This window comes from Lissotriton vulgaris, chromosome 1_1, assembly GCF_964263255.1.
Source record: "Lissotriton vulgaris chromosome 1_1, aLisVul1.2, whole genome shotgun sequence".
In the NCBI taxonomy this organism is placed as follows: domain Eukaryota; kingdom Metazoa; phylum Chordata; class Amphibia; order Caudata; family Salamandridae; genus Lissotriton; species Lissotriton vulgaris.
This window is the reverse complement of record NC_141685.1, coordinates 1,611,037,087-1,611,060,907: the sequence shown is the minus strand read 5'-3', so window position 1 is coordinate 1,611,060,907 and position 23,821 is coordinate 1,611,037,087. Positions and strand designations below refer to the sequence as shown.

Genomic DNA, 23,821 nt, shown 5'->3' with positions numbered 1-23,821 from the left:
CTGGAACAGGCTTTAAAGGCAGAGAGCATCTTGATGTGCTCTAGAAGGAAGACCCACATGCTAGCTGAGAAGGCCAGATAGAAGAAAGAATCCAATCCCACCCAGGTCCCAAAAGGTGACAGAGGAATTGACAAACTATGCAGGATCTCTTCGGGTCTGATTCAAATCCCATCCAAATGTTGGATATAGTACCTCATGCTGTTGACAATAGCAATGAGGCACCCATTTGCTGCCTCTTGTTTTCTCTGAAGCTGTTGACTACCTTGCATCACAAAATGTGAGTGAGCTAGATATATCTCCAGCAACAGAGATAGAGAGCACTCCAGCCATCACCTATTTTTATGCTGTGATTAGTAAAAGCAGCAGACATGTTGGGACTGCCCCTGCCAAAAGTCAAGATCAGGTACAATATCCTTGTGTTTCTATGCCGGCAGTAACAGAACCTATTCTTCCATTTAATGGGGCTTGCGACACCTCATTAGGTAGGTTGGGGGACAAGCCAACTTCCACCGTGAGCTGGTTGATTGCAGCATAAATAGGCCAGCCCCTGGGATCTTGCCTTCTCTCAGCTCATGCTTTTGCCAGAGAATTTGGTGTTGCAGACCTGGTCTTGTACAAAATGAAACCTTTGTGCTTTCCCATCAGCTCCACCGGATAGAGAATCCCACAAATCCGAGCAGTAGGAAAGTCTGTGATCTCGACAAAAAGTTTGGCCCTAAGGCCCATGAAGCCACATGTCTGCTTGCCAGGTATACACTTGCCTTGATGTCCCAAGCTTACTAGTCTATTTCAAGGACGACTTTGCTGAGATGGTGAGGGATGATTAGGATGCCTCCAGGTAAATCAGTGCAGGCCTCAATACTGGCACTCTGTGACTGGGGCCAGGGGTTGTGAGAAGTTGGCCCGATATGCAACGTTCGCTATTCTAGCGACCGCTATGTATCGTTCCAACGACCCTTATGGTGTTTGGTTGTAAGTCAACCTATAGACCAGCTATCCTAGTAGCGTGGATACGAGCAGTCTAAGGCTAAAGACTCGAGAGGGCGCGTTAAGCCAGCTGTTTACCACACATGTACCCCTTGAACACCCAGTGAAAGGACACCACACAAGTGTTATGAAAATAAACGGTATATTTATTAAGAATCACAACAGCCCTGTACTCTTTATGAGGACAGGGTACTAAGCACAAACCAATCTCTTTAGCAAATACTTCAAGTGCACAATGAAAACAAGTGTCCGAGGACACGGAAGGATTAAGGTCTCGGGCGGACCCGATAAGGCAAGTCGGAAGCGAGGGACTCAGGACCCTAGCGTAAGGAGGCTATGCAGGCACCGAAATGCCGAGTTACCTAGCCACGGGGGCTGCGGCTGCACAAGTCTTACAGGCGTCGGGGTCTTCGCTGACGAGCCAGGAGCCGGAAGAAAAGGAGTTGCTGGCCGGCGACCAGTGCTGAATAGTTCGTAGAGATCCAAGCCTGGATCGGAGATTGATGAAACCTGAAAGCAGAGGGGACCAAGTTCGTACTACTAGCCAGTAGTCAGAAGGTACCAGGAAGGCACCGGTTGGCCGTCACCTCGACCAGGTGAGTGGGCGACGCTAGGCTCTGCAGTCTCACGGACCAGGAGGCGTTGTCGGCGACCACGGTGGAGGTGCGAGCTGTCCCACGAAGGATGATGCTGTCGGCGTCGCTGGGCCCAGGATGGGGCAACAAGCCTTGGCAGATCTCAGGGCCACGTGGTGGGCCTAAGATGGCGTCTTGAGTGGACCAGGAGGGTCCGGGGTGCTTCTCGGAAAGATGGAAGCAAGGGCCAGTCTGGAGCAACCAGACCAGCAGTGATGATTCTCGGATGTCGTCACAGAAGGGCACAAGCCAGCGGCTAGTGACCAGACAACGTGCTGAGCAGCGAGCAGAAGGGCCCCACGCAGATCGTGGAGATGCTGGGAGACTGCACTTCGGTGCTGGGGCGGCTCAGGGTCGGGGCTTCTCGGACCCCAGAGCACTCACCAGAGAGTTACCTCGATGGTCGTGCTGGTTTTAAGAGCGTGCAGGTTCTGATGATGGCCGGTCCCTCGAGGTCTCGTCGCACCCACAGATCACAGCTGAGCTGATGACGTGGGTAGAGGTCAGAGGTGCCAGGGAAGCCGGTTCTCGTCGAGCTGGGCCGTCGGATTCCTTGAGGAAGGACTTACAGCAAACCGCAGAGTTCTTAGTTGGTGCCTGCTGATGCAGGGTGACTACTCCTTAGTCACAAGGGAGAAATCTTGAGAAGAGTCTTGAATGTCCTTTCGTAGAAAGTAGTTCTTGAATCAAAGATGATCTAATTTGGAAGGGTCCCCGCTCCAGTCTTTATTCTAAAGAAAGGGGTGGGTACATGACTAGGTCCTGCCCTAAGGGTGGGACCAGGAAGGGGGGTAGTTACACCCCTCTCCCCTGCCGGACTTTCCCCAGGCCAGGGCTGTCGCCCCTGGAACTGGTTCTAACCGGCAGATGCGTAGTGAGCACCGGGGTGCCACTCCGCAGTCACCTTCGCGCCAAAGCCCTACCTACCCAGAATACACAAACCCTGTCTGGGACGGTGCGAACAGCGCCCTCGACAGGAAACCCTTTGTCCAAGTGCTCCTCGCTGGAAGGACTCCCAGCAGCAGGAGGTCAGACTCGTGTCTGTGGTGGCAGCATCCATTTTGTGGAGCTGAGGCTTCAGTTAACTTTAACCGGGGTTCACAGTTACGTACATGTCGTGTCCCTCTAGAAGGGTGGAATGCTAACCTCGTCGCCAGCATTGGTGAGAGGGCAGCACCCCGATTCGTATGACACCTTACTCGACATGTCTGGATAACGCGACACCGGAGTTACCGATATGGTACGCGTTATCATGGAACAGCTATTGGGTCTTGATTCCGCAAGCTGCAACCGGGCTCGGCTCGGGCCTGAACCTAGCTCACACGAGCCCACGCACTCTGCCTTCAGGATCGTTAAGGCCTGCCATAGGAGTGACTGATAGGAACTCGGGTGTCCATTGTATGGTTAGATATAGAGCTACTATACCTAAAGCGAAGGGTGGTTACACGTCTTCGCCCCAGCTGTCGTGCAGCCAGTTGTGTCAAATTTAGGAGGCCAGCCAGGGGTGGCATAATACATGCTTCAGCCCCTGGCGGCCCTGGGTACACCTATGCCCTGCGTTACGGGGTCTGATAAGGTGGCCCAGTACCAATTGGTAAATGCGCCTAGGGTACATATCGTAATTTAGAAAGAGAACAGCCAGGCTGTGGGTCTGATTAGCAGGCCCACAGCCAGAGAAAGTCGTAAACCAGTGAAACAAAAGCAAAAAGTCTGGGTGATCATAGGATTGCAGACCCTACTCTCCTACAGGGGTTCTTCCTTAGTCCTGAGAAGGCAAGCATGACTGGGATGCACCAGATTTTACGTTTATGTGCAGGCAACGCTTATGAATGGGACACACCAACACAATCTTGAGATTTATGGCAGGGAGAGCTACCACCCGAAGTTTGGAACTTTAGTACCCAACAAGAGATTTCAGACTATTCCATAAGTTTTGCGAGCTTCTGCAAGGGGTTTTCTTATTGCCGGTGCCGGCCCTCCTAGAACACCTAGCAGCCAAACCAGCTTTTGTAGCAGAGGAAAAGAAATGGCAGACTGGCCCAACAGCTCTCCTCCTTCTCTTTGTTCTTTACGTGCCACCTGGAAAGCCGCTTCAGCTTCCCTTATGGCAGCACATGTGGTCTCTTGGAGGGAAGTTGTCTACCTTTCTAAAGGCCCTAATGTTAGACCAGTTGATCCTCAGGATCATACAAAGTGGGTAGGCCCTTCCTTTCTAACAAGCACCTCCGCACATCACTCCTCTTCAATCAGGGAATCACCTTTGGATCCTGTTGTGAGATGTGGTGGCCCTTTTGCAGAAAGGGGATACCAAATGGGATGAAGGACAGAGCGTTTGAGCAAATCAAACACTCACCCCCAGTCAACTGATCTGGGTTTAATCCATCATCATTTTTTAGCTCACTCCACCACCCCAGTTCAGACATGGCCATATGCAAATCAGTCTGACCCTGTGTCTCATGGGAACAGTCCAGCCCGAACTGCCAAGCCATTTCTTCCCTGGACCGGAAACAAGCATCCTGGGACCGGTTTCTGGATAATCAGCCAGGCTAGCTTGAATCCAGAGGCAAAGTGAGGAAGGGACCCATGTCTGGGCATACCCTGCCAACTTAGGGCTAACAAAGCAATACCAAATCATGTCTGATCTGGGGTGGTGGAGTGAGCTAAAGAATGATGATGGATTAAACCCAGATCAGTTGACTGAGGGTGAGTGTTTGATTGGCTGCAACGCTCCATCCATCATCCCCTTTGGTATCGCTTTTGCAGAAAGGAGCAGTAGAGTTAATCCCCGAACAGTAAATTGGGTAGGGGTGCCACTCACAGTCCCTACTAGAGCTCAAGAAAGGCGTCAGCCTTCAACCAATTCTAGACCTCAGGCTCTTGAACTTCCATCTTTGCAAGGAAATGTTCATGATGCTGACCCTGGTTCAGGTACTTTTGGCACTGGAAGCAGTAGACTTCATGGAATCCATAAGTTTCCAGTTACCAATACTGCAGTCACACAGGAGATACATGTGATTTGTGCTAGGTTCTATCCGCTACCATTTACTGGTCCTCCTTGTCAGGTTGACATCGGCACCCTGAGTCTTCACAATGGTGATGTTGGTGGTTGCTGCACATCTGTGCTGGTTACGGATTGCAATATTCACACATTTTATGATTGGCTGCCCAAAGCAAACTCGCTCTAGCTGAAGTTTGACCACCTATGGGCAACCGCAAGCAAGCATACTGTTGTTCGACCAACCTGGTCTTATCAATCAACTTGCCAAAGGCTCACTTAGAGCCCTCTCCGCACATCCTGTTCATAGGGGCATAACTGGACACAACCTCTTTGAGAGCTTTCCCTCCTCTGCAGAGGATCCAGGACATTTTTTGATATGAGTCTAATGTTTCAAGTGGAGCTCAAGTTCCAGTCATGAAGGTTCTTTGCCTGCTAGGTCAGCTGGTTTCCTTTCGTTCTGCTGGTCCACGGCGGTTCGTCTTTGAGGGCAGAGGAGCGTTGCCCCTTCTGCTGCCATGAGCAAAACATAATTAAAATAAAATGGTCGTGTCTTGCGGACAATGACATTCCTGCTGTTGATTGGCTGCAGGAATTACTTTCCTAAAACCTAAGGTGCTCATGTCGTCTTGGCCAGCCATCTTGCGACGGCCAGCCTGACATGCCCCCTTTAGCCCGCACCAATCCCAGCTGTAAAACAGCTGGACAGATTGCAGGCATAGGCTTCTGCTTTGAAAAGGAGCACTGTGCCAGCCTGCTCCGGCCAGTCATGGCGCTATTTTCATGCTGAAAACGACATGAGAGTAGCTCCAGCATTGGTTAGGGTTCATTGACCCTTTAATTAGTAGTCCTGAAACGTGATTTCAGCAGTGGAGGGCCTTCCGTGAAGACACCAACTGGACGGTGGTCCTATGTCTCTGGGGTCTTCCCTGCACCTGAAATGTCGGTACTTTTGTTTTTATTTATTTCATTCAAAAGTACAGTTTGACTAATTTGACTGGGATGGGTGCAGGGGGCTATTGACTTGTTGCTGAACTTGCCGTGAGTCCCAGGATCTGCTGCTCTTCACCCCACCACTTACACATGCCACTAGCCGCTATTACTGCTTGTTCTCTTCAAGGGGATACTCATTAATAGTTATAAGCCCTGAATTATCTCCACCCATGAGCGGGGACCCGGAACACATAAACAATATACATATATATGTGTGTAAATATAACCAAAAGTACATAGTACTAAGTAATTATACACATATACATGTATAATAACCATACTATGCAGCCTAACATTAATACATAGGCTAATCAAACCAAACCTTACACACTTTCTGACGCATGAAAATATGCTGTATATAAATGCAATAAACAGGCATGAGCCTAAAATGAATTTCATAACCATGAAAAACCTTTTATTTTCATCAAAGAACCTGTTGTAAACAGTTATTAGCCTAAAAAGGCTGCATATGAAAAAATTTCTGTGTACAAAAAATCAGACTGGCACCTTGCCTTTAAGGTCCCGGAGAATCTGCACACTTTGCCTTTAAGGCCTCCAGGAGAACTCTGTTCCCATCATGCCCCACAGGTGACAGTTACGTCAGTTCTTTTTTCCGACTTGTTCTGTGAGGAACCTGGAACTTGAGCTCTGCTCATTTGTAGTATTTTCTGTCAGAAGTTGGTTTTTCTTGTCGTTTTTTGACAAAATATAGCTTTGGTGGGGGTTTGTTATCCTTTTCTGACTAAACTGTTGGTGTTTTTTAGTCAGAATGCCACCTTTATTTTACAAATGCCCTTCCTGTGGGAAGAAGATGTCGAAAACTGACCCACACTCTGTTTGTGTGGTGTGTCTTCCAGCTTCTCATAAGGTGGAAGATTGTTATCACTGCCTCAACCTTTCAAATAGAACTTTAAAAGAAAGGGAGAAAATGAGGTTGCTGGGCCTTCTGGAGAGAGAAAACCGTGGTGAGAAGAGTTCCAAAGGCTTGTTATCATCTGCTAAGCCATCTTCTCAGCCTAAACGTCGAAGATCAGCGTCTCTAGAAGGTAGAACTAAGAAACACCGACTCCAGGGAGCGTCGCCGTCAGAAAAGGTGCGCTCGACGTCGAGATCCAGATCGCCGTCGGCAGCGTCGGCGTCGAAGAGGGCTCCGTCGACCTCAAGGACTTCGCCGGTGAGGCAAGGTTCAGCGTCTCGACAGTCGCCGTCGAAATCCTTTTCGACGTAGAGACAATTGGTGTCGATTGCAGTAAGGACGACGTCGGGAGTGCAACGTTCGACGTCGAAGGATCGTGAGAGGTCAACGTCGAGGGAAGAGAGACGTCCGACGTCGAAGGATCGTGTGTCGACGTCGAAGAGTAAAGTGTCGACGTCGAGAAAGAGTCATCGGTCGACATCGAAGGATAGACCGAGGTCGAGAGAGAGACGTACGTCGTCGTCGAGGAAAAGGTCGACGTCGAGAGGAAGAATGGCGTCGAAGGATTCAACGTCGAGACCTAAAAAGAGAAGGTCAAGGTCAAGGTCTCCATCCCGACGTAGGTCGACGTCGAAGCTTGCTTCGGGCTCGAAGCATGGAGTGTCTAGGTCTCCCCCACCTGAACATAGGTCGGCGTCGAGACTATCAAGACCAGCCTCTCGGTCCTCAATTAGGTCTTTGTCGAGGTCAGAAATAAGTCCCGAACCTATATTGGAGACTTCCCCGCATGATCAGCAAGACGACAGATCTGCAGGGGGGCAAGAGGTAGTGCACCAGGACTCTTCTGTGGTGGGTCATTCGGGCTCAACCTCAGGGCAGGTGTCAGATGACAGACAATTGATGCCCAGACAACGGACTCCGTCTGGTTCATTGGTCTCTGAACACAGTGCAGCTTCCAGAGCTTCCAAGTCTTCAACAGAGCTGAACATTGTGCAGGTGTCACCTGAAGCTTCACCTGAGAATACAGAACGGCCTGTTAACTTGTCACCGAGGTGGCTGGAAAGATTAAGGCATTGGAAGATGCGTCCGTTAATGGGGGAGAGAGTTCCGGTCCCTCGGACGTAGCTGCATAGAAGATCACGCTCAAGATCCTTAGTGAGAGAGAAATCACGTTCAAGGGAGCATAGGAGGCAGCGATCGGCAACTCCTCAGAGAAGACGTAGAACTCCTACTCCATCTTCTACATCATCTTCGTCTTCTTCAAGATCTTCATATGGAGACTATTCTCCAACTATATCATCTACTCCTCCTTCCAGAGTGTCTCCTGTGGACGATTTGAGCACATTTAATGATGTGTTATGTCGTGGAGCGAGTACATTCAACATCAAGATGGCAGTTCCCCAAATAGCAACGTCAGTCATCTTCGAAACCCTGCATCACAAGTCGACTGGCAGGCCTCTTCTGCCGTTAGTGCCCGGGTTGATATGTTATGTTATGTTATGTTATAAAGCATTTTATTGCGCGCTCTGCTACTACAAAGTATCCTGGCGCGATATGTGAGCACTAAACTAACCCAGTCCAAGAACAGAAAGAAACAGGGAATTAAATACTGAGATTAAAAAGATGGGTTTTTAAGCCTTTCTTAAATCCTGCCAATGTAGTTGAAGATCTCAGAAAGAACAGCAAGGCATTCCAGGCCCGTGCTGTTTGGACAGAAATTGACTGACCACCCAGTCTCGCATATCTGACTTTAGGCATAGACATCAGACGGAGATTGGCCGATCGAAGTGCACGAAGAGGGGTGTACAAGGAAAACCTTTTGTGCAAGTATTGTGGACCTTGCTGATGCACGGCCCGAAAGGCCAGAACCAATGATTTGAACATAATGCGATGTGCCACAGGGAGCCAGTGGAGCTCTTGAAGATGGGCACGTGCACTAGTTCTTCGTGGAAGATGGAACAGAAGTCGCACGGCCGCGTTCTGAATAATCTGCAGCCGCTTTATAAGGTATTTAGGGAGACCGCTGTAAAGAGCATTGGCATAATCGAGTCTTGATAGGATTAAAGCACGCAGAACAGTCTCCTTAGCCTCCCTGTGGAGAAGGGGAAGGAATCTCTTGAGTGACTTGAGGGTCGCGAAACAGGTCGCAGTAAGTTTTTTTAGATGAGCTTCAAACTTAAGATCCTGTCCAAACCAGACCCCCAAATTTTTGGCCGGGCCTCCGTGATAGCTAGGACATGCAGAATCGGTCGGCCAAATAAGCTCTCTAAAATTGGCTGGAAAATTGCCATAAAATAGGAGCTCTGACTTGTCCTCATTGCATTTAAGCTGGGCTGAGACAAGCCATCGGAAAACATGGGTCAAACAGGAACAGACAGCCTGAGCGTCTAAGCAGTCCTTAGGCCAGGTGAACAACAGCTGCGTGTCATCAGCGTATGACATTATTTTGGCTCCCCACTGCTCAGCCAGATAGATCAGCGGGGTCATATAGACGTTGAACAGCAGTGGGCTTAGCGTTGAGCCCTGTGGTACCCCGATAGAACCAGCAATGAGAATATTCCTAACTCCGGCCACGGTGGGTTCAGCTCCTTCTAGGATTGCGAAGAAGTACAAGGCTCCAGAAGAAGATCCAATGTTTTTGCGGTCTGACCCACCACCAGAATCTCTGATTGTAACAGCAGTCAGAAAGGCGCATTCTGCAGCATCTACCTCTTCTGCTCCACCTGAAAAGGATAGTAAGAGTATGGATTTCTTGGGGCGAAGAATGTGCAATACCTCAGGTTCGGTCATGCGAGTGGCCAGTGCGGCAGCTCTATTGGGCCGCTATGACCGTCTGCTCTGGGACTCAGTGGCTCGTTTTGCAGATAAACTCCCTAAGGAGGATCAGAAAGACTTCCTGGAAATAGTGGAAGAAGGAGGATTCGTGGTTAACCAGAGCATTAGCGCGGCTGCTGATGCGGCGGACTTGTCAGCTCATGGTTATGCACACGGTGTTTGCGCCAGACGTACAGCTTGGCTTCGCCTTACGGGGCTGGAACCGGAGGCTCAGAGGAAAATGGTAAATTTACCGTTTAATGGGTCGACTCTGTTTGGATCTCACGCAGACCACGAGATGTCTAAGATGAAGGTGGAGTTGGACACTCTTAAGGCCGTAGGCCTTGAGAAGAAAAAAGAATTTAAACGTCGGGGTAATTTTCGTCCCTATGACGAGATCTTTCCAGCAAAGGAGCCAACAGACGAATTGGTCTTCACAAAATCAAGGCCAGAATCAACAGAGGTCGCAATTCCAACAGCGACGGCCTGGACGAGGCAGAGGCAATGGGAATAGGCAGCAATCATCTGCTACCAAGCAGCCTCAGAAACAATGAACGGATGCTTCCTCTACAACCGTGTCCCACTCCGTTTGGAGGAAGTATTGTGCGTTATCTGGACGAGTGGAAACAGATCACGAAGGACAGATGGGTGCTGGGTATCATTCAGAGCGGGTACCTTTTGAGATTCAAGAAGCCACTTCCTGTCATGCGTCCTCTAAAGATGGTACAGTGGAATATAAAGCGCTTACAACAGGAAGCGAACGTCCTTCTGAAGAAGAAGGCCATAGAACCCGTTCCTTTTCAGCAGAGAGGTCAAGGCCTGTACTCTCGATTCTTTCTCGTAAAGAAAAAAGGTCCAGTTACAGAGTTCAGACCCATTCTGGATTTGAGACGATTGAACAAATTCATTCGGAAGGAAAGGTTTCGAATGCTGGCTCTTCACCAGATCTTCCCTCAATTACACCAGGGAGATTGGATGTGCTCCATCGATCTGAAGGACGCTTATTTTCATATTCCGGTATCCAGAAAACATCGCAAATTTCTCAGGTTTCAAGTAGCGGCTCGTCATTATCAGTACGCTGAGCTCCCTTTTGGCCTGTATGGCGGTAGTGGCGGCTTGTCTTCGAAAGAGGCGGATTTTCATATATCCGTACTTAGACGACTGGCTTCTGAAGAGTTCATCCCCATCGCTTCTAGAAGAACATCTGTCGATATGCCTCCAACTCATGTTCAAGTTGGGTCTGCAAGTCAACTACAAGGAGTCCATAATGAACCCCACCCAGAAGATCCACTACCTGGGTGCTCAGTTGGACACGGAAGAAGAAAACGTGTGTCCTTCGGAGGAGAGGTGGTCATCCATCAAGGCGAAGTGTTTGCTTCTCCTTCAGTCTGCACGTCTGACAGTTCGGCAAGTGTCCTCTCTCCTGGGGTCCATGGCGTCGTGCATTTTCATCGGGCCAAACGCACGTTTGCAGATGCGTCCTCTACAACAGTGTCTGGAAGATCAGTGGAAACAGAGGACGGGATGCTGGGAAGACCGAATTCATCTCCAACAGTCTGCAAGAGATTCCATCCGGTGGTGGATGAAGAAGGTGCACATGATGAAGGGAGTTCCTTTTCATCAGGACCCACCAACGCAGACTCTGATAACAGATGCTTCTCTCCAAGGCTGGGGGGGCGCATATGGGCCCTCTGCAGGTACAAGGGCTATGGTAAGACTTCGAGAAAGGATATCACATCAATCTACTCGAACTCAGAGCGGTCCATCTTGCTCTCAAGTCCCTGGCGCCATCGCTTCAGGCTCGGTCCCTCCTGGTGCAAACAGACAATACAACGACAATGTATTACTTAAACAAGCAGGGGGGTACCAGATCCAGGACTCTTTCCATAGAAGCCCAGACCATCTGGCATTGGTTACTTGCACAAGACCTGTCCATAACAGCAATTCACCTACCGGGGAGTCTCAACTCACAGGCAGACGACCTCAGCAGAGACTTCGTCGAAGCGCACGACTGGGTTCTCAACGAAGACGTTGCGCACAGCATTTTCCAGGATTGGGGAACACCAGACATCGATCCGTTCGCAGACGCGGCAAACGTCTTAGCGTCCAGGTTCTACCAGAAAGGGTCTCAAGGGAATGCCCTTTTGATAGACTGGTGTCAAAACTTGCTGTACGCTTTTCCACCGACACCGTTGATACCAGCAGTGATCAATCGGCTGTACAGGACTCACTCCAGAATGATACTGATTTGCCCAGAATGGCCACGCCAGTGGTGGTTCCCAGATCTCCTCCAGTTGTCAATAACACCGCACAGGAGATTGCCGTGTCGCCCGGATCTTCTGTCCAAGCAGAAGGGGCGAGTGTTTCATCCCAATCTGACCTCCCTGCGCTTGGCAGCATGGCTCCTGAAGTTATCCAGTACGGGCACTTACAGCTGAATCCGGAGTGTATGAACATCCTTAAGGAGGCAAAGCGTCCTTCTACGAGACAATCCTACGGATTTAAGTGGAAACGCTTTTACCTTTGGTGTCAGAGTAAGGGTCTTGACCCTATTCATGGTCAAGTACAGGTGATCTTGCCTTATCTTCTTTACCTTGCTGAATCTGGTTTGCAGTTTAATTCCATGAAAGTCCATCTTGCTGCAATAACTGCTTATAGAAAATCGCCAACACAGATATCTTTCTTTCGGATGCCTGTGGTGAAGGATTTTCTGGAAGGGTTGAGGAAGGTGTATCCTCCAGTCAGGTCTCCTTCTCCACCTTGGGAGCTTAAGGTGGTGTTGACTAAGTTAATGGGTCCCCCATTTGAGCCCATACATAAAACGTCTTTGCAACACCTGTCTTGGAAAGTAGCGTTCCTGGTGGCCATCACTTCTGCTCGTAGGGTGAGCGAAATCCAGGCTTTGTGTTGCAAGGAACCGTACACAGTTTTTCATGGAAACAGAGTGGTGCTCAGGACTCATCCTGCTTTCCTACCTAAGGTGGTGTCGGATTTTCATATTAACCAAACCATAACATTGCCTACTTTCTTTCCGAACCCTTCGAGTCCGGCAGAACGGACTTTACATTCATTAGATCTAAAAAGGGTTTTGAAATTTTACCTAGATAAAACAAAGTCTCTGAGACACACGGACCGTCTGTTTGTGAACTATGGTCCTACGAATACTGGTTTGGCAGCATCCAAGAGATCCATTTCTAGGTGGATAGTGTCATGTATCTTACTGGCTTATCGGCTAGCCCACAAGTCTTTATCAGGTAGACCTAGGGCTCATTCTACGAGGGGAAAAGCTTCTACCACAGCTCTCCTTAGGAATGTGGCTATGTCAGAGATATGTAAAGCAGCTACTTGGCGTTCAGTGCATACGTTTACACGCCATTACTGATTGGATTCTGATGCGCAGACTGATGCACAAGTGGGACAAGCATCACTCAGAAATGTGTTTCCTAATTCTAGTTAAACACTGTGATTTTAAAGTGTGGCTATGCTTTTATCTGTTCGCCCGCTTCTGGTGGGTATGAGCTTGCTACTCTATTCAGTGCTTATGACTATTAATGAGTATCCCCTGGAAGAGAAGGATTAGTTACTTACCTGTAATCCTAGTTCTCTTCCAGGGGTATACTCATTAAAGTCATAAGCACCCTCCCGCCTCCCCGGGCGAGCAGTAGCATTGAGGTTTATCGTTTTCAATATGTGTTATGAAAGTTTTCAAGTGCAGATTCCTGCTAAAGTTTACTGTACCGTACAAAAGAACTGACCTAACTGTCACCTGTGGGGCATGATGGGAACAGAGTTCTCCTGGAGGCCTTAAAGGCAAAGTGTGCAGATTCTCTGGGGCCTTAAAGGCAAGGTGCCAGTCTGATTTTCTGTACACAGACATTTTTTCATATGCAGCCTTTTTAGGCTAATAACTGTTTACAACAGGTTCTTTGATGAAAATAAAAGGTTTTTCATGGTTATGAAATGCATTTTAGGCTCATGCCTGTTTATTGCATTTATATACAGCATATTTTCATGCGTCAGAACGTGTGTAAGGTTTGGTTTGATTAGCCTATGTATTAATGTTAGGCTGCATATTATGGTTATTATACATGTATATGTGTAAAATTACTTAGTACTATGTACTTTTGGTTATATTTACACATATATATGTATATTGTTTGTGTTCCGGGTCCCCGCTCATGGGTGGAGATAATTCAGTGCTTATGACTTTAATGAGTATACCCCTGGAAGAGAACTAGGATTACAGGTAAGTAACTAATCCTTATGACCTCCCTGCATAAGAGGGCTCTCCAGTGGTGCCTTTGTCAGCAGTTGTTTCAGCATGAGGAGATAGATATATTGGGCACTTTAAATCTCCCCGAACATTGTGACAGACTTCTGCTGGTGATTGGAAGAAGTATTTTAAGGATAACAGTGGTTCCTGTGGGAAAGATACTTAATAGTAGATTGAAGAAAAAAGCAAAAAATCGCATCTATATGCAGGGATTTTGGTGAGATGTAAGATAGAAATGAAGCCAGAAACACTGATTTAGTTTTTCAATGATTGTATTGATTTTTAGATTCACAGTGAAAAAGGTTTTACACGAAATATCAGAAATTATTTACAGTTGTGTAGTGTGTCCCAAGTGAAATTATGAACCAAAACTTAGAAATACCATTTGTAAAGTAATATGTGCAAGGTTTCAATTAAAGTTTGTTGTTTCCAAAAAGCGACCACTCTCTTTTTTCAAAATACGTAACATCTATATGGTGATAGAATGCCAGTTACAATGGTTCGCTTTTTTCAATTGTCAACGGCATTTCGACCCTAATATGGATGTAGGGTCTCTTCAGAACCTACAGTGTTTGGGACATCTGATTTTCGAATTGCTAGAATATAGGTACTGTGTGTGAAGAACCGTGTGCAGGTGAATTTAAAATACTCACTAGGAAACCCGGCCGGGTTCCCTATGGAGCGTGTGGGTTACAGCAATTCAGGGTCGAAACGCCATCGACAATTGAAAAAAGCGAACCGTTGTAACTGGCATTCTATCACCATATAGATGTTATGTATATTGAAAAAAGAGTGGTCGCGTTTTAGAAACAACAAACTTTAATTGAAACCTTGCACATATTACTTCACAAATATTATTTCGATGTTTTGGTTCATAATTTCACTTGGGACACACTACACAACTGTAAATAATTTCTGATATTTCGTGTAAAACCTTTTTCACTGTGAATCTAAAAATCAATACAATCATTGAAAAACGTAATCAGTGTTTCTGGCTTCATTTCTATCTGACATCTCACCAAAATCCCTGCATATATATGCAATTTTTCGCTTTTTCCTTAAATCTACTATTAAGTATCTTTCCCACAGGAACCACTGTTTTCCTAAAAAATACTTAATCACCCTGGTTCCGTCGTGAGTAGGGTTCCCTTGTCTTTCCTTTAAGGGGGATTGGAAGACGAGCACCTTACACAAGGGATATCCTTCTGGTTCCCTCCAGCAGCAGACACAGTAGTAACATACATATCACCCTCAGAGTGGAGGGCACACATGGAGGTCGGGGGCATTTGGTCTCCAGAAGAGCAGGTTCTGCACATCAACCTGCTTGAATCGTGGGCAAAATGGCTGGCCCTGAAGACCTTCCTACCCACACTTTGTAGCCAGCCTTCCAGATCTTGACTGATAATATGACTGCTATGCGGTTTATCACCCAGCTAGAAGTGGTGTCTCATCTTTGCTGCTGGGAAGCTCTGGGACTCTGGGCTTGGGTGTATGTACATGGAATCTGACTGATTGCGAAGCACCGAGCAAGCCCTCTGAACATTAGAGCTTGAAATCCTAAGTTGGCCTCTTCTGGCTCACCATGAGAGACTCCTTCACCCGCAGGATATCCAAGACTTCTTTGTCCTGTAGGGCCCCTTCAGACGGACCTCTTCATCACTCAAGAAAATGCACACTGACCACAGTCTTGTGCCCTCCAGAATCTGTTGTAGTGGGTCTAAAGTGAGGCTTGGAGGAGGACACAGTTTGCTTAAGGTTGAGTTTTCATATGTAACGATTTAAGGGGCGTAGATCCTAGATTGCTAATATGATGCTCTTTGTAATTGGACATGAAGCATAGCTCTAATGTATGAGTCTGTGCAAAACAATGTCCACTCACATTAGGCAGTGTCCTCAAGAGAGTTTACAAGCACCAACTTTATAGTTCTTCTGTTTTAGGAGCCTGTTGCACTTGTTGATCCATCAGTCTGTCCTTCTGAAGCACAGATGGAGTATCTAGAAGAACCGCACAAGGACCTTGAGGTTAGTGAAATAACGGCCAACAGAATATGGGCCTAATGCCCGTTTGAGACAGCTGAGTGTATAGGTTGCCAACATTTGAGAGACACTAGAGTGAACATTATTCAGGGACCAGTGTCACTTACTTGCATCATTTATTTTGTACATTATTATTTGTTTGTTTTACAGTTTTTATGTAGCATAAAATGTATGTCTCGTAAACTCGACCAAAGGTATTGGAGCGCTTTACATGAGCACCACTTATCTTACACAAGGTCACATTCACATTTTATTTTTAACACAGTGACATTAAGTGATTTGCCCAGAATCACAGAATGGTGAGCCAATGCTGAGACTCAAACCTGGTTCCCCAGTTCCAAAGTCTGCAGCTCTGGCTCTAACACCATATTCTCTACCCTGTACATTGCACATGAGTATGTGAGAATATCTGAGGAAGGAAGGAAATTATGTTAATCAAAAGGTGTTACTGGTGGATAACGTGGCTGTGTGCAGGCTTGTTGGTCCATGGGGCTGCCAGAGCGCTGGTTCGGCAGCAGAGCTGCTGGTAGACAGTTTGGGCAGTGGGGTTGAAGGCAGAATTGTTGGGCAATGGGGATGACAGTAGGCTGGTTAGGCAACAGGGTGCTGGTTGCAGAGACTGACTTTTCATCAAGGCTGCTGACAGGATGGGCAGTGGGGTTGCTGGTTGGTTGAATAGTGGCTATGCCGACTGGTTGATAGGGGAGCTAGTGTGCTGGCTGGTTGAGCAGTAGCTGTATTTACCATTTTGGGCAGGAAATGGGTCGCAGTCTGGTGAGGGAGGTTTGCTTACAAAGTGGCACTGACTGTCTAGCCATCCAGCTGTTTAAATAAAGTTATGGTTGGGCTGAGTGCGCCTGCTGGCTGGTTGGAGGGTGGAGGCATAGTTGGTGATGGCTGGTCTGTAGGTAGATTTTGGTCATCAGGCAACTAGGCAACCATGATAGCTGGGTGACTGGCCTAGGGCATAGGGCTGGTGGCTGTCTGACTTCTCCAGCATTGGATCTTTCATATATTAACATGCTGGAATCATTCCCTGTAGTCAGGCTGGGAACACCTGTTATTTTTAAATAGTAATAACTAGTGTAAAAATGGCCATAGATGTCAACAACAGTGTTTGTTCAGCACCAAATCCACCTCATTTGAAGCAACTCAAACTTCAGCCAATGAGTTCTAGCTCTCCTTCTCCCCATAGAGACCACCATAGCTCAGATTGCTACCACACAAAGTGTGTGAGTGAGTCCTAGAAGAGAGCTCAGCTCGCTCTGACCTTTCAGTTACCTTATCCTGATACTTTTTTGGTCTACACTTTGACTGAACTAGCCCTACCATCAGCTTTCAGAGTACGGTAAGTTGTTTTTAGGGAAAATTGCTCTTTCTGGGCCAACGAACTCTTTAATCTAGCTGATAGAGAGAAAAACTCTATTTTCAAATTCTATCCACCTGTGGATAGGAAAAAATCTATACTGATTGTAGAAAAGTGGACTATTATGTGGTGTGGTTTTGAAACCTCACCATGCTATAATGTCCCAATCTCTTATCCCGTCCAGCTGGTTCTTTAACAAAAACCCTTATCTCAGTGCTTGGTAGCTGTGACAGAGCGTGTTTAGGCTTTGTCAATAGAAGAAATGTAAATTTAGAAGTATCAAACAGTTAATAAGTTAGAGACTCAACACAATACAAATTTGATTCCATTTTATAAAAATAGTTTATTTTTATCTTAAATCAAACACCAAAACAATAAAAATCTCTTTTGGGCAACAGAAGATATGATTTTTATGAAAGGTAAGTGTAGGAAAGTGTTTCTTTTGACATGGTTCCCCCTACTTTTTTTCCTGATAATGTAGTTTCGACTGGTAGTGCACAGGGCCCCTGCCACCCAGATCCCCTGTGCCAGACCTCCTTCTGACTAAACTGTACCTTTTATTAATACAATTGCACCACTTTAGCTCACACATAAGTCCCTTGTAAAAAGGTACCCTTGGTACCAAGGGCCTTATGTTTAAAGAAGGTCTCTAAGTGCTGCAGCATGAATTGTGCCACCCGAGGGTACCTTTCACCAAGCACATGCGCACACTTCCACTGCAGCCTGCGTGTCTTGGTGCAGGCAAAACTGAAGAGCCCACATGGCACACATCCATGTGTGCCATGCCCATATACACTGCATGAGATATAGATAAGACACCCCTCTAGCAGGCCTTAGTCCTAAAACAGGGTGCACTGTACATCTCCTGTGAGAGCATATCTGCATGAGGGAATATCCTTGTTGATTCCTGGATATTGTAAGTGACCATGGAAGCCATAATAAGTACATGGGCTAGACACTCGTCACTCCGAGTTTCCCAGCTCCATGATGGCTTGACTGACTCCAGTGTTAAATGTATTAAAAAGTGCACAGAGAGGATTCCTTAGAGGGATCTCCCGAAATCTGCCAATCCTTCGTGTGGTACCGACTGGCCTAAGCCAGCCTGCTACCACCAGACAGTGTTCTGACCTCATGGGGAGGGTGCCTGCGCACTCTGAGGCCAAGTACAATGCTTTTCATGGATGGAGATGTTCACACCTCCCCCCTGGTCAGGAAGAGACATCTGCGGCAGGGAGCTTCAAAGGTCTTACTGCCTTTGTAATGCGACCCCAGTTCTCCCTTTGTGCTAGAGCACATGTGGGAAAACTTAGAAAGAATAGGAGCTGTGCCCCCCTCTGCCAACTCCATCCCTCAGGTGCTGGATGGCGAGGTGAAGTACACTTTTCAGTGCCCACCATCTTAAAGATGATGAGACTTATCCAATCAGGGCTAGGTCTATATCCCCCTCCTTAGGAGTTGATCGTAATAGAGGGTGTAGACACCCCAGGTAAGGGACCCATTAGCGTCTACCTGTCACTCCCTTGTAACGCTCCTAAATCTAGTATTTAGGTGGCATCCCCAGAACCTGGACTTTAGTTCCTGACAACCTAAGAAGAGCCAAACACTACAGAGTCGCACCAGCAGAGAAGACTACAGACACAAACTGACTTCTTCCCAGCCCTACCAGCTTGTCTGCAGCCCTCGACCATCCTACTCCAAAAGACGACCTGTTCTGCAGCCCAGCGACCGCCAAAGCCTTGGGAGTACTGCTTGCCTTAGACAAAGGCAAAAACAACAGTTGATGGACAGAATGCAGAACGATGTCATACATTCACCCCAGTACAGAGATCTGGGCCTAAATTCATCGATTCTTTGCTCACCATGTTATTCCAGTTTGAACCCAGCCATATGCAAATCAGTCTTGACCCTGTGCCCCATGGGAACAGTCCAGCCCGAACTGGCAAGCCAGGTCCTCCCTGAATTGGAAACAAGCATCCTAGGACCGGTTTCGGGCTTTCAGCCCTCATCAGCCAGGAAAGCTTGATTCCAGTGGCATGGAGAGCACAGAACTCACAACTGAGCATACCAGCCCCAATCAGGGTGACAAATGCAAAAACAACAGTTGATGGACAGAATGCAGAACAATGTCATACATTCACCCCAGTACAGAGATCTGGGTCTAAATCCATCGGTCCCAAGATGCTTGTTTCCAGTCCAGGGAAGACATGGCTTGGCAGTTCGGGCTCTACTGTTACCAAGAGGCACAGGGTCAGACTGATTTGCATATGGCCATGTCTGAGCTGGGGTGGTGGAGTGAGCTAAAAAATGATGATGGATTAAACCCAGATCAGTTGACTGGGGGTGAGTGCTAGGAATGTTCAACACTCCGTCCATCATCCCCTTTGGCTTTGGTTTGTTCGCCCTAAGTTGGAGAGGGTATGCCCAGAAGTGGGTCCCTTGCTCACTTTGCCACTGGATTCAAGCTAGCCTGGCTGATGACGGCTGATTAGCCAGAAACCGGTCCCAGGATGTTTGTTTCCTGTCCAGGGAAGACATGGCTTGGCAGTTCGGGCTGTACTGTTCTCATGATGCACAGGGTAAGACTGATTTGCATATGGCCATGTCTGAACTGAGGTGGTGGAGTGAGCTAATTAATGATGATGGATTAAACCCAGATCAGTTGACTGGGGGTGAGAGCTTTGAATGTTCAACACTCCGTCCATCATCCCCTTTGGTGTTGCTTTGCCTTAGACAAAGATCAAAACTCCTGAGAAAAGTGGACCTGTTAACCACGCATCCATCTTCAAAGAAAAGACTCTCTGACCCGAAGAACTGCATAGCCTACCCCCGGTTTCACCTCCGCACCCGATGCCTCTGGCCCAAGTCCAAGTAGCCCACTAGTACTAGCAAGGTTCCCCAGTACTCTAGAGCCTGAGTCCACCATGAGCTGACTTGTTCTGGACTCCTCTGCATGGAGACCCTCCCTACCGGTACCTGCTCCGATAAGCAGTTTCCGAAACCAAAAGGCACCCCTGAATCCATCTGCCCTGTGCCTTGGTCCCATTGCATCACATCTTACCTGCCCAGCTTTTGGTTTCCTGTGACTGGCCTCCTGGCCTGAGCCTGCAGCCTTTTTATGATTTTTGCTTTCACCATTGCTTTGCATTGGGCCCGATGCTGTGTTGGCACCCTGTACTGGCCGCCCCTGGGCTGCTTGTGGTGTGTTGTTGGTGCTCCCTAGGGTCCCGGCCAGTGCTTGCTTCAACCCCAGAGACTGGACCCCAAGCTGCTGCTACTTACCTGTAAGCTGACACTCACTGATCGACCCCAATCCCAATTGATTTGTATTGTGCGATCAGCCTCGAATAGTAAGTTGCAAAGTGTGCCTCTGAGCTCATACATAATATAATTCTAAATTAGGAGCTTCAAAACCTCCTTGAGCGAATGGCCGTGCCAACACCTCCCATTTCAGTCTGGGCTGCTTGCCACCCCATGCTAAACATAGGAGTTGAGTCTTTAGAGCAGTGAAGAAAGTACGGTTGGGTTTGTATGGAATATTAATAAACAAATAGAGTAGCTTTGAGAAGACTACCATTTTAACAGCGATATTCTACTCGCCATTGATAAGCGCATGGCTATCCAGCCTGTGAGGGAGTCAGTTAATGTTGTGTCTGTCATCCCATAAGCCACAGTAACTCTGCTCTGTTTCTGGTAATCTTTTTTTTCTCCAGGTATTTCACTCCTGCCATTCACCATTCTGTGTGGTAGTCTAATTTATATAGAGTGACTGCCTCAGTGAGGAGAAACATCTGGGACTTCTCCTAATTGATGTGTATTCCTGAGAGCTCACCAAAGCCTATGAATTCCCGCAATATGGGATTGCGATTGGTTTTTTGGTTCCTGGTATAAAGTGTAACATCTTCTGCGTATAGGGAGACTAATATATTTCAAGTGGGATAGCAGATGGCTCGTTCCCAATGGTGTTGTCTTCAGTTTAGCAGCCAGTGGTTCAAAAGCGAATGCAAAAAGAAGGGTGTAAGTGGGCACACATGTTGCGTGCCCCGTGATATAGAGAAAGGGGAATACACCTGGGTAGTTTAGATGCGGTGTTTAATCCGGAGCAAGGATCAGACCTCTCATGGGTGGGCAGCAAGCAGGTTTCACTAGGCTAATCTCTTGTTACGGGTTTCATTACCCCAAAACTTTTTATCCTTGGAGGCTTCCGCCACGGAAGCATACAGTCACCTATGCTCAGCCCCGCCCAGGTGGAAGGATAGACGTCTTCAGGCAGGAACTGGCAGGGGTCTGCGGACCCCCTGCGCCATTCCTCACTTGGTGGTTGCTGCTGTGCTCACCGGGCGGCCCTGCCACTGCCGGGCGACGCTGGATTAATTTGTTGTTAGCCCGGCGGCCTTGTTGCTGATCCCGCTGTTCAGCGATCCCAGGGAGCAGTCAGCATCTTAGTTCATGAGTCCGGCGTTGGCATCCATCGCACCTCGGTCTGTCAGGTGCCTGTGTTGTAGTAATCTTCACCTATGCTCTTCTGTAGCACTGCACCTGGGCATTGGGAAGGATTTTGCCAGATTTTTTTCCCGGGCTGCCGGAGCCGCACTACAGTGCGACCATCTTGTGTGCACGCCTCCTAGCACCTCCAGCCTTTCCCAATACTTACCTTACGTAGATTGGTCTTTTTAAGTTGATGTTATCCCTATGTATGCTGAATGTTTTCTTATTCCAGGGCCGACCTTAGGCATGTGCAAGCTGTGCACCTGCCCAGGGCCACCATGACCCTAGAGCCGCCCCTGCTTACTCCCATTGGTTAACTTTGCAAAGCCTGAAAAATAGACTGTGTCCATTTTTACATTGAAAAGTTATTTTTTTTTAAATGTGTATACCTTCGATGAAGTTTTGTGGTTCTGCAAAATAAATATAACCAAGTATTATTTTTATAAATTGGATTTATTTATTGTGTGTCTCATTTATTATCCAGTATTGGGGTATCTGCCATAGATTCACATGCCTGAATCATTTCCCGTCGCCGAGGCGGGAGTCCCACGGTAAATAAAAAAGCAGTACCAAAGGTACATAACAGTAGTAGGCCCAAAAGAAAGGCCTGAGGCCTAGATCTTAGTAGCCTATCTACATCATTATGCTAAAAGAACCAAGAATTTGGTCACAACCTATCGGCTATCAGCACCCTCTAGAACCCTCTCTGCAGAGCCAGTTCTCCTCAGATTTTCACCGCACGTCGTGGGTGAAGGGAGTCTCCCTGAGCTCTGCTCAGTTTTTTCTTCAGATTTACTTCTTTTTGGATTACAAGATCATACTTCATTTCTCTGACCCTGTTAAACAAGGTAGTAGACTATGATTTATGTCTAACCTTTTCCTCAATAACTCTCACGTTCTGAGAGATGAGGCTATTATGGGTCAGAGACTACAATCTGCCACTTCTGATGAGGATGAGGAGAGGTCAAAGGGAGAAGTCACGCCAGGAGCCTATTGAGGGCACGCATAAAAGCCATAAGATTCACCTTGAGTCTTTATAGGCACTTCTCGCAGAGGATACAACTCCCTTTTCATCCCTGACACTGCATCAGGGAAGTCCTCTTGACCTGACATTAGGAGTATATAACATAACTCCATGTCTACTATTACTGCCTTACCTTTATAATCCTCATCTACGATGATCGTCGACGACGGCCTCCTCTTCGATGGTCGTCGACGATGGCCTTTTCTACGAGGTTCGTTGACGATGGCCTCTTCTACGAGGGTCGTTGACGATGGCCTCATCTACGAAGGTCGTCGACGACTGCCTCGTCTACGACGGTCGTCGACGACGGCTTCGTCTACGACGGTCGTCGACGACGGCTTCGTCTACGCCGGTCGTCGACGACGGCCTGAACGGTCGTCGACGATGGCCTCGTCTACCACGGTCGTCGACGATGGCCTCGTCTACGACGGTCGTCGACGACGGGCCTAGTCTACGACGGTCGTCGTTGATGACCTAGTCTGCGACGGTCGTCGTCGACGGCCTAATTCGTCTACGACGGTCTTCGACGAAGGCCTAATTCGTCTACGACGGTCGTCGACGAAGGACGGTCATTGACGACGGCCTCATCTAAGGTGATCGTCTATGGCTGCATGATAGTGTCATCTACAATGGCAATGCCTAGCTACGACGGTCGTCTATGACAGCCTTATCAAGGTAATCTCATATACGTATGGCCTCATTTGTGAATGGTCTACACTACACATGGCACCATCTATGAATGGTATCATCTATGGCTGGCCATCATTCGATTGCCTCATCTAGGAGTGCCTCATCTATGGATGATATCACCTATTTTAACCTCATCTATGATGGTATTGCTATGACTGTCTTCTATGACAGCATCATTCTCTAACAATGGCCAAGTATGCCAATGGCCTCGTCTACCAATGGCCTTGTCTACCAATGGCTTCGACTATCAATGGCCTACTCTAGCAATGGCCTGGTATGCCAATGGCCTCGTCTGCCAATGGACTCGTCTTTCAATGGCCTCGTCTGCCAATGGCCTTGTCTGCCAATGGCCTTGTCTGCCAATGGCCTGATCTACTAATGGCCTTATCTACCGATGGCCTGATCTACCAATGGCCTCATCTACCGATGGCCCGATCTACCAATGGCCTCATCTACGAAGGGCGAATGGCCTCATTTATATTACCCTCATCTACGGATATCCTCACTGATGGCCTCATCTTCAATGGCATTGTATATGGCTGTCGTCTATGACAGCCTCGTCTAGGATGGTTGCTCATGACGGTTATCTATGATGTTGTTCTAGTC

At 47.7% G+C, this 23,821-nt stretch overlaps 1 protein-coding gene across 6 annotated transcripts in view; it reads left to right on the top strand.

Annotated features, from left to right (window-relative positions):
- The window catches only part of LOC147750884 (uncharacterized), a 1,319,653-nt gene that overhangs the window by 624,054 nt on the left and 671,778 nt on the right, over positions 1–23,821 (top strand). For 5 of the 6 annotated variants that reach the window (XM_086918405.1, XM_086918411.1, XM_086918446.1 and 2 more), the window contains one exon: positions 15,552–15,635. The exons of the other annotated variant lie outside the window; for it this stretch is intronic. In XM_086918405.1, the coding sequence (XP_086774531.1) occupies positions 15,552–15,635 (84 nt within the window). The remainder of the gene's footprint in view (positions 1–15,551; positions 15,636–23,821) is intronic. 6 annotated transcript variants of the gene reach the window in all.